This window comes from Stegodyphus dumicola, chromosome X1 (assembly GCF_044657685.1).
Source record: "Stegodyphus dumicola isolate Sdum_Otavi_A_Nest chromosome X1, ASM4465768v1".
Taxonomy (NCBI): Eukaryota; Metazoa; Arthropoda; class Arachnida; order Araneae; family Eresidae; genus Stegodyphus; species Stegodyphus dumicola.
In genome coordinates, this window is record NC_140780.1 from 133,387,478 (window position 1) to 133,402,947 (window position 15,470).

The window sequence follows — 15,470 nt, forward strand, 5'->3', positions numbered from 1 at the left end:
CTTGCTGAGTTTCTGCTTTGTAAACTAACAATTATCTGCAGTTGTGAAACAATTCTGCTTGGTTTATTACTAATTTGAAGTGTGTTCATTTTTTTTCACTTCATGTGTGCTTGCTTCTTATGCATAATAATATCAATGCATTCATTGTCATATAATGTGTATATATTTTGTATCACACTAAAATAATTATAATAATGATATGACATAATTCTAGTAGAGGTTAATTTCCATAAGGTCTTTTATTCTAGCGTTTTCTTCAAAAGTAATTTTAAACTACCAATTTCCTGTATATTAGCAGCTAAATTTTTCATTGTAATGTATTTCTAGATGAGAAGATTCATGATTACCTTTTTAGAAAATTCAGAGTTCATTCAAATTTACGGCATCCTTCTTGTCAGCATAAGTTTTATTTTTTATGTACCAATCATCAATTTCATCTATACATTTTCCACAATAAATTTAAAAAGAAATATTTGAAAATAACTCTAACATAACATACCTATTTCCTTTCCCAACTTGGACCTATACATGGAACCAGCACTAGACACAATGGCACAGGTATTATGCTTCTGAAAAGTCTGAAACACTGGCTTTTGAGGAAAATATTTTTCATAACCTAATGTCCGAAATGGTTCAATACCTTTATGCAACATTTCAACCTTTACCTTACTCTTGAGTTCGCAAATTAGTTCTTGTTGACTTTTGGCAGGAATTTTCATTTTTTGCCTTTTAAACTTTACTTTGTAAATATTTCTTTCTTTCTTTTCTTTATGAAAAATTACATTCCCAGCAACTAACTGTGCTTTGCGCAGCTGAATTAGCAACTGGCTTTTGTATGTGTGGATCTTGCTATTTAATTTATCCATTGGAACGTCCCCTGTATTGTTTCCTTTCGGAGAATTCAGAACACCATTATTTGATACACGGCTCTCATACAATGCAGACTGCTGCAAATAGTTAGCATTATGCATAATCATCAATTGTTTCTTTTCTAAGGCAGTACGCCAATATTGACTCCATAAAACATAAGTATAACTAATAACTCCAAATATTGTCATGCACATGAACATCCATATACTGATGGCAATAAGAGGAACTCTCATTTTTAGGCAATGGACCTGAAATAAATTTGCCCACAATCAAAATATATTAAAAGTGAATAAGCACTAACATTAATTTTAAATTGAATAAGATTTTAAAACATTAAAATTCTTAAAGAGCAGATTGCTTCATTAGAATAAGAACACTGAAAGTTTATATTTCATGATTTATATGCATAATTCTGACTTCTTTTACCACATTTTAAAAGTCATACCAGTAGCCAAACAGTTAATGCATCAAAACATTGCAAGTTCATTATGAGGTCTATTCCTGGTGGCTAAAACGACTGTTTGCATGATGTAATGTAAATATAAATCAGTTTCCTCCTCCTCCAAGAAAACATATCTCCAAAAAGGCAAACAGGCCTACTTTATTCTTTCATAATTATATCAGTCAGTCCTATCACATTTTAAAGTTAAACAAGTTGACAATTCCACAGTGGTAAATTTGATGCCAAAAAAGTAAAATAGCAGGACAGTGTAAGTCTTCTTAGCTTTCAGCTTATTAATTATTAAGCTAAAAATAATAAGGGAATGTTTTTCCTCTTGTTGCATCATTATTTAAAATATATTGTACTTGTGGTTTCTAAGAAAATTACTAATTTTAATTTGGCAATAGACCTTTTTATTCTTTATTTTAATTTGGCTCCTTCCCCATCTTGGCCTAATCAATTTTAAAAAGCATATCATCTAGCATATGCCATCTTACATAAGCGTTGCAATGCAGACAGTTCTTATCCAATCCTATTATAGAAACTTTTGCCCATATATTTCAAAATTTTATATACATAGCCCTTTTTCCCCCGCTTTGTTTCCTTGTGGCAAACATGCATCGCTGCTGTCTTCTTCAGAGTATCGTCCATTTCTTAGGATAAACTAAGCTTTCAAAAGTTGTGGGATGCAAATTGCACCCATAATAATGTTCGATTCAAATATTGCATCTAAAGAACTGCTTTGTTAAGAAACAAAAATTATGTGATGAATTTATGGCCACATCTTTTATCTCACAGTAAAGAATCTTCAAATTATTACAATGCAACAAACCATCAGCAATTCATTACCAGCTATTCCAAAATCACCCTACTACACATATGTGTGGGGGGTGCATAATCAATATTATTTATTAAATTATATATATATATATATATATATATATATATATATATATATATAATTTGAATATATTATATATAATTATATATAATATAATATATAATGAATTATATATATATATATAATATAATGATTGAATGGTGCAAATGACTTGTTGATTCTCAAAAACTGCACAGACTGATAGGGTTATGTAGATGGAAATGACGCATTTGCAGATGGGCGCAGCCGCATTCAGTGTCATTTTGTGAACGGATAAAGCATTTTTGGAGACACAATATTTACTTCACATAAAATTACGGGCACAGTATGCACTTCATAATTTTAAAACTTAGCTCATCTTCAAACAATGGACAATACAGTGAACCAAGCAGCATGTGCAAAGCTAGAGCAGGAAAGAAGTGTGAGAAAGAGAGCTCAGTTGGATTGCAGTGGTATGTAAAGTAATGTCTTTCTTTAATCTGATTCGCTAGAACTATGTGAAGAGTAAAAGATTAAGATGACATAATGCAGAATAAATAAATTTCATAAATCTTGGTTGAGAACTGAAACTGCTAGACAACGACATAAAAAAGGCCTTGCTTCTAAATTCCAAAAGCTCTCGAACCAGCCGATTAGCCCCACCGATCCCGTTAATCTTCCCACCGTAAATACCAATCCCACTGTTAATATTTCTTCTGTTAATCTTTCGGATGATAAAATAAAAGTATCAAAATATAGTTTCAACTTTTCAAAAGTATCTACATTTTCAGTTCCCGCAATCATTTCTCCTATTGAAAAAGCTTTCAAATTCTGTAAAATTTCAGAAACACAGAAAGATACAATCCACCACTTAATTACTCATAATGTGAATTTTAATAACAAATTGTTTGTTTTTAATCTTAACCAAAAGGAAAGGAAAGCCTTGTGCAAAATTCATTCTAATCTTAACATTATAACTTTCAAAGCTGATAAGGGTGGCCAGATTGTTGTTATGGACAACCATATGTATAATAATGCAGTCATGAAACTGATAAATGAAAGCCTATATTGCTCGATCCCTAATGATCCTTCAATTTGTGACCTGACGAAGGATATTAAATCCTCTCATATATCTCCAACTCAGTTTAAAGAATCACTCATTCCATCTATTGCTAACTCTGCACGGTTTCTTGCTCGACTCAAATTCCATAAAATCTGAACTCTTTTTTAACCTATAATTTCTATCTTAGGAACTGCATCATTTCATTTGTCCAAATATTTAGTTTCAATAGTTTCTCTTTTAGTTTCTAACAATATTCACACTGTTAAAAGTTCCTGAAGTCATCAATAAACTTAGATATTACTCTCCTGCATTCAGTTATGCTTTCTTTTGATGTTAAATCACTGTTTACTAATGTTCCAGTCAAAGAAGCATGTTTTGAAACTAGGTTAGTAAATTCCATTTCACACATACTGAAATTGAAGTTAATTTCTCTTACTAAGTATCTTTGAATCAAATCCACTTTGTTTTCCAAACTGAATATTATCATGAAATTGAAGTATTAGCAATGGGTTATCCTCTCAGTCCTGTACTTGCTGACATTTACACGCACTATTTTAAGGTTAAATAATTAGAGAAACTATCTTTTTGTCTATGGATTCGCTACAATAGATCACACTTTTTTTTATGGTAATAAAGAAGATTGGATCCCAGATTTCATTTTTTATAAATTCAACTAATCCAGTCATGCAGTTCACTTTCGAAACTGAAGCTGCCAATAAATACCCTTCTCTTCCATGATGTTCCATAACAAAATCTTTTTCTGTTAGTTTGCCTCCCTATGATAAATCACAACAGAAGGTTAAGCAAAAACTGGTTTCTTTTTTACTGACATGTATTTCATGCTGTCAAAGTTTATAGCCTAGAATCTTATCTTTCTTCTTCAGTTGCACTACATCCTATCACAGGCCAAGGCCATCTCAACAAGCTTCCTCCAACGGATCCGATTAGTCGCTACAGTCCCGACTGATTTTTAGAGTCCTGAGATCTGCCTCCACACAGTATATCCATCTTGTGTGAGGTCTTCCTCTTTTCCTGGTACAGTCTATACCTGCAAAGGTCACCTTTTTAAACAGGGTTCAAGCTGTCACATCTTTTCTTACTTAATGATGTCAATTATTTAAAAGCAGTTGCCTTTGACAGAGGGTTTTCTCACACGGTCATTGATAAAGGCCTTTAAAAAAAATTCCATTCAAATAGCAGCAAGTCATCTGCTATTAGAAATAAATTTAATAACCTTGTCGTTCTTCCATTTCATCCTTCCATCAGTTAAAAAATTGCATGGATTCCCAAAAAGGTCAATTTTCTCACCTACCAACAAAATCCATGGCCTGATTCTTAAAGATTCCATTTCTGATTTTAATTCTTGTGGAATTTATAGCATATCTTGTCAATATGGTTTGAGATATATAGGTTAAACTAAATAAAAGTTTCACATCAAGGATCATAAATATTCTGCCCAAAAAGATTAAAGTAACAAATCTTAATAGTTAATCATAGCTGTTAATTTAATAATAATTTTGACTCTGGGTTTGCAGAAATTATCCAAAAAGCTTTTTCAGTTGGTGAATTGAATTTCTTTGAAGCTTTTTCATATTCACGAACATTTATTTTGTTTAGTTATAATGACTTTAGTTCCAATCCAGTACTTCCTAATGCTTTTAAAATTCTGTTAACTCAGTTTATTATTTCTGTCAACAGATGGCAATACCTTCTCATTCACTTTACTTCTTTGCTTTTGATATAAATACAATCAATGGTTCTTTCCTTCTTAGTAGAATTTCTTTGTTCCTGATGAAGAGGAGCCTGTATCTGTTAATCCTCAAAACTGAAACAGACTTAATCTATGCCAAACACAAGGTTGTTTTCTTGTCCAATTTTATGCTTTACTCTGGTGTGTTTATTTTCTCTCTTGATACATGAGCAAATAATAGATATGCATTTGAAAAGAAGCAAACACCTCTTTGTTGATAATATATTGAAAGATGCAGAAATCAAAATAAATGCCATGTCGGAAGCATGCTTCAAAACGAATTGCTCATTGAGATATGATTAGACAGTGAACTATGTCAACCAAATATTTATGGTAAAGCGTATCATTTACTGTTGTGGTATTGGGAAGAAAACTTGAATGAACAGTGAACTAAATTCAGTTGGTGTTTGTGGAGTCATTGATGAATCTTCCCAGAAAAGACATTCAGTTATGTTTACAGACACTAATAATAATGTTTCATATGGCTGAGTCATATGTCAGGAAAAGTGCCTAAGTCAGAAATTAATAATGTTCTAAAGCACATGTTTGTTCAAGCTAAGACCTTGGGACAATCAACAGATTTCTCAATGACACTGAAAGCAAGTGTGACAAAGAATAAATTTATGTAATTCTGCAATTGGGAATAATTAAAGACTGACCATACTTTACATATCCAACAAAATAGCACCAGTAAACATGACAAATTACTATAAATGAAATGGTTAGTACATTCAAGGTGGTAACATGTTTGCTGCCAAAGCTGATGTGGTGCATCTGTTCATATATGCTAATAATGTAATTTTCCATTAGAATCTGATTAGTCCATTTATAACATTTCCCAAGTGAATTAAAACTAAAAAAAAAAAAAAAGTTTCACATTTTACACATTTAGTACCCTCCCTGTATGCCAAATATCTAAACATTTGCATTTCCTAAGGTGATACTTGCCTTGAGTGATTTAACTGAAACAATTGGTACAAAGTTATCTCTTAGCTGGCAAGTAAAATGCCAGCTAAGAGAAAAAAGTCAATTTGCCATGTAAGAATATTCTCATAGATGGCAGTAAATGTGTTAAATCCTGAAGCCCATTTTAGGGCAACACTGCAGATTGAGAAGTTAACACTAACTGTACTAAACAGAACTGGCCAGTCACTTACAGAATGCATGAATTTATATGAGTTATGAATTAAAAAAAACTCGTAAGATAAGGAAGTAAAACATGACAGAATTCATTTACTATTACCATAATGCTGAGCCCCCGCCAAAAAAAAGATAATAAAGCTACAAAAGCCCTGTTTAATTGGGTATAGTGGAGACTGCAAAAGAAAGCAGTACTGTGATTTGCATACATGATGTCACAATAAAAGACAAGATCACAAATGAGGAAGACAGGGCCCGTTTTCCTGTTCAAGATCAAAATATATTTGCAGCTCAATTTGAGCAACTAGGAAACTCAAATAAATAAGAAAATTTCTTGGTGAAAAGGATAATTCAGAAAATTATCTTGCAAGCAACTATACTGGAATTTCCAATGACAATCATCACAAATCTTTCACTAGTGATGAAGTACATGTGGTTGAAACAACAGGTTCAAAGTGGTGCATTTTACATCTGCCCACAATGCCAAGAACAGTGCGAGCAATTGATACTTATACTACCTATAATATCTGAAAAAAAAAAAAAAAAAGTCCAGCAAACATAATGTAACTGTGAGTTACAAGCTTGTTATAATAAATATGAATTCTTGGCAGGTGGCATGCATGTTGGTAAGATAGTACTTGTAGCTTGGATAGTGTGATAGATTACGGCATGTTTGATTTAAAATAACTATTGAGATATATATTAATTATGATGATTCAAATGATGCATCAAAAGTTAGTTTTTCTGCAGAAGAGTTTACTCATGCTTTCAAATCGACTATGATTAAACACTTAGTCCAGTAAAAAAGCTAGAAATTGTCTGCACTCAAGTCACAGCACTACAACTTATATGCAAATGTTCCCAATACAACATTCTCACATTGCACACTAAAAGAATTTGTACACACACATGGAGTAACTGAAATGGTATACTGACGATTCTGACAAGATTAACAAACAACACACTACTGGAATAAAAATTTCAGAGATTTTTGTATCATCCTGGGTTTGAGTTGAGTGAAACTGACCCATGCTTGCACATAGAAAATAAAGGTAAAAGAAAACTAAATTTATGTTTAAAAGATTGATTGTTTTCACTAACTCATCTAAGAGAATCTGAAAAATTCATCAGATAATTAAGAATTAAACTCACAAATAAAAAATTTTCAAGGATTTGATGTTCTGCATCTTCACGGCAGAAACATCAAAATCAGTCAGCAGGCAGCTTAGAATTGAAAAATTCTTCAGCAATCAGAGAGAAAATTTCAAGTTAACACCTATGCAAGAACAGTTACCACTTATGCTAGTTATGAGTTAACACTTATGCTAAAAGATAATCTAACTACAGAAAAATGCACATAAACAAAACCATTAATATTGAGCCACAGACGCTTAAGTATATTTTATGTTAGGTATGACAATTACCTTCCCATTTTGTATGGTAATTAGAAATGCTGGCTTCATTGAGCCCACACTTACAGTCCAAAGAACACATGGATGTTTGTGGTTATGTATCTCCCTTCTCATGGTATAATATCAGTTTCTCCTTGCAATGCATCCCTGGTAACATTCTTGAAGATAAAACAGGTAAATAACTATACATATAGTCTTTTAAATGCCACAGTTTTGGATATTCATGCTTAGTTAGCAAATGTCTAGTCATTGGGAGAAAATGCTAGCCATAAAATCAGTTTTAGCATACCATGCTGTTGCCTTCCATCAGCTTGAAACTCATTCTAAAAGTAATAAGATTAAATTGAATCACTTGCTCAGGGAACATAGCAAAGTCTGAAATTAAATGTACTATATATAATATTCGTGCACTATATTTAAACTGCATATGTTATCATGCAAGAATAATTAATTACTTTGCAAGTATTATCATCACAAGTTCCATATTTACTTGAAAGTAAAGCTCCCCTCGAATATAAGACCCTGCTTAAATTTTATGATAATTTTAAGAAGCAAACTACAAATCAATATTTGTCTTGCAGTTATTCTGAAAAAGACAACCTTAGTTATTTGTCTTGTAGTTATCCTCAGAAAAATAGTGTTAGTTTTTCTCCCCCTTCCTTCAGAATTTTTACAAACTAACAGTATCATAAGCTGTGGCCCAAAGATGTTGGTGACACACTACTAGCTATTTGTTTCAGGTACAATAGTTATTAGCATATTAGATGCAGGTCTAAACAGAAATTGCTCAGCTAAATGTCGCTATTATAATAGCAGCAGTTACACAATATATCTGAAATGATTTAGATGCTAACAACATAATTATTAACCCTCTGAATGGCGTGGGATTTCAGATCTGTCATGAAGACATGAATTTAAATAGTATTTATTAATTAAATGTTACTTATTTCAGTCTCATTTTCATAAACTTACATTCATTAATATGATATTAACATTATTAAAGGAAGTAAGAAAAGAAAATATCTTTAAATTGTAATATAAGACAAGTGATGAAAAATCTGATGACCATATAAAGCCGGTAATGGTGCTCAGAGAGTTAATTCTGACAACTGATTCACAAAGAACTAGATGCACAATGATGGAGTGATGACACATAAAAAATACGGTACTATTCGGTTTCGAGGGCCGTAAAAAAATTGCAGCGAAAATGTACACGCAAAAGCGCCAAATCTAGCAAACGCGTCCATTTAACAGAGCGCCAAATCTAGTGTACGCGCTGATTTCAGATTGCGTATGTTTTTATAGTTCTATATTTCTTAAGACGCCATTGAAATACTAGTTTAATTTTTAAATCATTTTTTGATTTTAAATCCTTTTTTGATATCTTATGGATTTAATAATTTGGGAATTGCCCATGACGAAAAGTCGGCAATAGAATTTTGGGTAAAGTTCAGAATCACCCGCTGCTTGACGCATTTTTAAGAATTGCACGTACTCAGTATCCATGTGCACATCGACCTATTTTCACTTTAAAAAAAAATACTAGAACTGCACAAAAATGGAACTGCGCACAAGCGATTCTGCACTTTACGGAGAATATTTTCAAAGAAAAGGCATCATTCATTATAGAAAATTACATTTGAACAACCAACGAGATGAAATTATGCTTTAGCGATAAGTCGGTAGCGAGATAGCAATGCAGGCATCCATTCAGTTACGTTTAGCAATTTTTGGTTGATCTTTACAATATGGTAACTGGTAGTTTGGCGACATTTTGGAGGCGATAAAGGTTACTACCTGGGACTTTGGTAATAATGTGAGCAGCACTCGGTTCCGATTACGCATTATTTTGTGTGAGGGAAATGAGAGATCATGGGATATGTCATGTGATATTAATGGACGAATTATGGTTCTTTAATCGGAAAAGGGGGGAAATCGGGAAAAAATCTGGAAATTTTGTATTTGGCTTTATTCTGTGTTGTGTGAAACAGTGTTCGTGAATTTTTGGATCCCATGGCCGTAACTAAAGTGAATTCGAAATGGGTATTTATGTATTAATTTAATGTATGTGCTCATTTATATTTTAAGTAGTGTTTTTGAATTTAATTATATTTTAATTAAATGATAGTTATTTTGTGAATTTTATGTTTGTAGGAATTTGGTATACGTTTTAGTTGAAGTAAACGTGCATGGAAATAATTTAAATATCTGACACTAAGTATTTGTAATGGTTGCGGTATGAATTCGTTGGTGATGTGTATAATGTAATAGATGATTTAGAGGTAAAAGTTTTTGGATATTTTATTTATTTTATATGTGGAAATGTTCATATTTGGAAAGGGTAAATACTTTTTCGCGATCAGGTAATTTCATATATGTTCTTTTTACCGGGTTTAAAGATTGAGAAAATTGTCATGTATTTTCACGAAATTTTTCTAATTTATGAGAAAAAAGCAGTGTACATGGATATAGTGAAGAGTGTGCGCAATGCCATTTTTGTGCAATTCTGGGATGTTTTTTTAAGTAAAAATAAGTCGACGTGTACATGGTTTAGTGATATTTTAATTAAATGATAGTTGTTTTGTGAATTTTATGTTTGTAGGAATTTGGTACATATTTAAGTTGAAGTAAACGTGCATAGAAATAATTTTTAAATATTTGATACTAAGTATCTGTAATGCTTGCGGTATGAATTCATTGGTGACGTGTATAATGTAATAGATGATTTAGAGGTAAAAGTTTTTGGATATTTTATTTATTTTATATGTGGAAATGTTCATATTTGGAAAGGGTAAATACTTTTTCGCGATCAGGTAATTTCATATATGTTCTTTTTACCAGGTTTAAAGATTGAGAAAATTGTCATGTATTTTCGTGAAATTTTTCTAGTTTATGAGAAAAAAGCAGTGTACATGGATATAGTGAAGAGTGTGCGCAATGCCATTTTTGTGCAATTCTGGGATGTTTTTTTAAGTAAAAATAAGTCGGCGCGTACATGGTTTATGTGTATGTGTTATTTTGAAAAACGCATAAGGAGTATGGTATTGTGCACTTTTTCCCAATTTTGCAGTGAATATTTGTCATGATTAAGCAGTTTTGTTAGATAAAATTTCTAGCATAAGTGTAATTCGGCTAGTAGATTGTTGGAAGAAGTGTTCAGTAGATAAAAAGAAAAGAAACATGTCTTTACTTCGTGGAGACAAAACGACGGCGGGAAAAAAAAATAGAGGGTTGCTGTAGGAGAGTTGGTCGCCAAATTTTCGCCAAGTTACCATAATGTAAAGATCAACCCAATTTTTATATAAATTATAATAATGATCTGAAATAGTTATTTACTCTTATGCTTCCATTCAGTCATGTTTAGCCTTTTTCATATAAATTATAATAATAAAAAATATTATATGAAATTAACCTTTCATCTAAATTAAAACATCAATCTTAAATAGTTATTTACTATTATACTTCCTTTCTTGCTGCAATTATAAGGCTGCCGCAATTATTTTTGGCAGCATTGGCATCAACAATATTTTGGCGATTTTTTACGGCCCTCGAAAACGAATAGTACCAAAAATGCTAGCAGTCGTAATGGCCAACATATTACACCTTTTTATTCAATGAAAGAAATAGAGTAATAGGTGCAATCTGTGTGCCCATTCAGGATCATATTTTTGCCTTTACTACATTATAAGAATTAATTCAATCAAATAAAGAGTCTCTCTCTTTAGGAAGTTGGCAAGACAGAAAGAATATGAATCGAAGATGAAAACTGGTTCAGAATGATTTAGTTCCGGTATAGTTCATTCTAAGTTTCAATTCCCAAATTTTAAATTATTATTGAATGAAATATTATTACAGTATCTGCATTATTATCTGCATCTGCATCATTAACGGAAAGTTAATTTTGAAATGATGCACTTTAGAACAATTTTTAATAGGCAACTGCTATTTTTAGGATGTAAAGGAAAACAGTTCAGTAAAAAAGTTCGGGGACTAATGAAAATTATAGCATTTTACCTTTACAATTTTTTTTTAATCTTATGTATATATATATATATTATATGGTAACTACCTGTGTGGTTTATTTATCAGTGTAATTATCTACATAGTATGACAACAAAACTCTTTCCTCATTCTGCAGTTTTTTCTCAAAATACCCAATTATAAGAGCTACCAATTATAACTTAGAAAAGAGGCCCTTTTTTGAAGTAAATATGATAAGAACATTGGAGTGCTATTGTCAAATGTATTATAAAGAAGAAAATTAGGAATATTACAGTGCCTCTCAGGAAGATCTACGAGTAATGTAATGACATTTATGTAATGGTAGGTTGTATAAATTAACTAAAGATCATCACAAGTATGCTACTAAATGATTGATACTTTGAAAAGAAAAAGAGATAACAAGTTTGTGAACCTCCTGTTAGCCAGAAAGAAAAGAATATTCTAACAGTAGTGTTAGAAACATCTCTAATTAATCTCAACAAAGCTGCATATGTTCATAAAATAATCAGTTGGGTGTACAGGAAGACCTCAGTTACCATGGGTTAAAATTTAATAACTGCACTCCAAATACAAATCACCACAGCTTTGAAATGTAGACCAATACATATGCAACCAAAAATATATTTAGTTCGAGTTATCATTTTCGAGGTAACGTTCTTGTAACATTTTGGCTTTATCTAACACCATACGCTCGCCAGTCACTAGTAACTGTCCACCTATGCCTGAAGGACATATGGATAATTGTTTCAGTATGTAAAGTATGAAATTAGGCAGACAAAGATACTGTCAGGTCAATCACTCCTATAGAATTCTGAGCCAAACTTCTGTCTGGAACTTTCACAACAAAGCATTCATCAGCCTTTCTGCACGATCCACCAAACATCTACTGCTGTGGAAGTATTCAACCTGCTTCTTTTTCACTTCATAAAAAAAGTTCATTCACTCATAAAAAAGCTTTTTACTTTTTCATTAGGTCCCCTGATTTTATTGGAAAGTCTACTTAAAATGCTATGAGTAGAAACTTCCCGAAGGCGATTCTTCCAATCACCTGTTTTGTCAACCATATCCAGCTGTTCTTTTTCCCATCCAACAGATATTAATTCTTTTAATAAGCTCTAAAAGAGCCATAGTGCAATCACAAATGCTATTCTTTAGCCTTTAAATTCTTTTTTTTAATTTTTTTTTCCAAAATGTAAGGGGGAAAAATAAAATAATAATGTTTAATTTATATCCTTGTTCTTAAAATAAGTATTTATTTACCACCTAATACTACTTCCATCATTCAGCCAACATATCAGCATATAATTACATCCGTCAAGGCCTGTTACTTCATCCACTCAAAAAATAAGAAATCAACATGGAGAAAATTTATCAAGAAATTTGTTCAAAGTATATCAGGATTAAACAAAATAAAAATATGATATATATAAATATGAAATATAAAAATATAATTATTTAACCTATGGTATCATTTAGGTGATTGCCTTCCCCCTAACAATTTTAATTCATATATAAGCTTATTCTCAAACTGGTAAACTTCAGCATAAAAGAGTTTGCCAGAATTTCCTGTCTTACACACGGAAATATGCAGAAACCTTGTATAACACGGAAATATGCCACAAATGTCATCACATTCAGACTACAATCCCAAACATAAAGAAGTTTAACTGGTTACTATACAACATACACTCATGGCCAAATTAATAAGCATTTTCGAAACTTCTCACAGATAAAGATAATTTTTTTTTTCTATATGCCATTTTAGTCTGGCAATCATTTTTTCAGGTTAGATTGGATGCAATTTTAATGTTTATTACCTACTTCTTAAAAATGTTGATAAGGATGGAAATGACTATATCATTCAGGATCGCATATATAAAATTGAGGAAAGTGAAGAAATTTCACCCAAAAAATTTCTGAATGTTACTTTAATATATTATTTACAAAAAAATTAGGTAAATCTTCGGATTATGGTAACTCGGCGATTTTTTGGCAACCAACCCTTTTACAGCAACCTGCTAGGTTTTTTTTTTTTTTTTTATTTGACGCCATTTTGTTTTCACGAAGGCATGTTTTTGTTTTTACTCAACATTTTTTTCAACAATCTGCTAGTCGAATTACGCTTACGCTAGCACTTTTATGTAACAAAAGTGCTTAATCATGACGAAGATTAGGTGCGAAATTGTTTCTAAGTGCCTATTAGCTAAAATCACGATAGGAAGTTTCCGGAAAGTAGTGAAACAAACATGCACAGAAATTTGTTTTTACAGAGCAAATTTATATATGAAACATGTAAATAATTTTTCTCATAAAATAGAAAAATTTGCATGAAAATGCAGGAAAATTCTGTGAATCTTTGAAGTCGGTAAAAAGAACATGTATTAAATTACCTGATCGCTAAAAAGTATGTATACTATGCAAGCTTTTATATCTTTAGCTTGCATATACCCTTTCCGAGGATGAACATTTGCACGTATAAAATAAATAAAATATGCAAGAAATTAATTTCCTTTTCCCTCTAAATTATCCATTAAAAAAGTTGCCACAAAATAATCTGTGACTGAAACTGTGTACTCCTCAGGTTATTGCTAAAGTCCTAGCTAGTAACCTTTATCACCTTACCAAAATGTTGCCAAACTACCTGTTACCATATTCCAGAGATTAGCCAAAAATTAATAAACTATAATAGAAACAAAATTTTAAAAGATAATAAAACACCTAGAATTATGAAGTGTGCAAACAACAAAGGTGTAAGTCATGATTATCTAATACATAATAAATAGCAAATTTCTGCCCTTATTTTTACACACAACCATCATTATGAAAGATGAAAATTCCAAAAAATCCAAGTAAAATATATTCAAAATAGATAATACTTTAATTCTTTTCTACTATCAAGAAAGCTTCCGTTATAAAACCTCTTTCTCTGGAGGGTAAATATTTGGCTGTTGAACTGTCCTTTGAAAAACAACTGAGAATTTAAAAGAGTACCTTGAAAAACTTTCAGCGTTCCAATATCTAATAGTTTGAAACGTCAAGATCGGATTGTATAAAAAAACAAATGAATTACTAATTTCATTTCTATCTTACTTTCAGATTCGGTAAGATACTCTACAATTCATATTCAAATAAAAATAGATCAATTACGAATCCGAGCATACTTAAGGCATGGACACACAAATTAAACAATATTGATTTTTCTGACATCCTCCCCCCTCAGCCTTTTCAATTTTTCACATATATAAATTATGCGAAGACAATGAAAAGCGTGAGTTACAACTCACAATTCCTCAAAACAGAATATAAAACTCTGTATTTGACGACTTTCGACTATGGTAGATTAAACTATTTTTTGGTGCACCTTCTATACAGTTTTCGTACTCGAAAGACTCTGATACTGTTTATGTATAATTGTGAATGAAAACACGTTAGAACGCAACTTTTTGTGTTTAAATTTCTAAGTGAAGTCGATGATTCACTGGTAAGTTGTAAATTAAGTGACTAATAAGGATTTGTCTGCGTAATCTAAGTAATTATTAAATATTAATAAAGATAAGCTGAATTAAAATATAGTAATTCCTTCTTCACAATTTCAAATGCAATATATCTCTTAAGAAGATACCTTTGACGTATCAATTTTACTTGAATTAGAAATTTCAAACAAAACAATTACTAGCATCACGAAAGAAATAATACATTTCTTTATACGTAAATTAAACAATATCAGAATCTTTCGTTTCTTAAGACTAAATAGAAAGTGCACCAAAAATTCTATTGCACCAAAGAGGTTAGAATAGAAGGAGGGAAGGTTCAACTCAAACGGTGAAGCTTGGCGGCCATCTTCCTGTTATCACCATGACTTGTGCAAGGAAGTCTGTCATTGCAACATTTTTTTCTTTTCTTTTTGAAGCATGTCAGCTTGTATTGCATAT

General features: G+C 31.4%; 1 protein-coding gene across 5 annotated transcripts in view; it reads right to left on the reverse strand.

Annotated features, from left to right (window-relative positions):
• The window catches only part of LOC118195915 (beta-galactoside alpha-2,6-sialyltransferase 2-like), a 48,973-nt gene extending 34,070 nt beyond the window's left edge, over positions 1 to 14,903 (reverse strand). For 2 of the 5 annotated variants that reach the window (XM_035367255.2, XM_085807924.1), the window contains exons 1-2: positions 7,549 to 7,824; positions 500 to 1,118 (exon numbers count right to left, since the gene is read on the reverse strand). In XM_035367255.2, coding sequence (XP_035223146.1) covers positions 500 to 1,118; positions 7,549 to 7,650 — 721 coding nt within the window. In that variant the 5' untranslated portion in view covers positions 7,651 to 7,824. Of the gene's footprint in view, positions 1 to 499; positions 1,119 to 7,548; positions 7,825 to 14,628 lie in introns of those variants that run through there. The other 3 variants (XM_035367257.2, XM_035367258.2, XM_035367256.2) reach the window with 3 other exon arrangements.
• Positions 14,904 to 15,470: the final 567 nt, after the last annotated feature.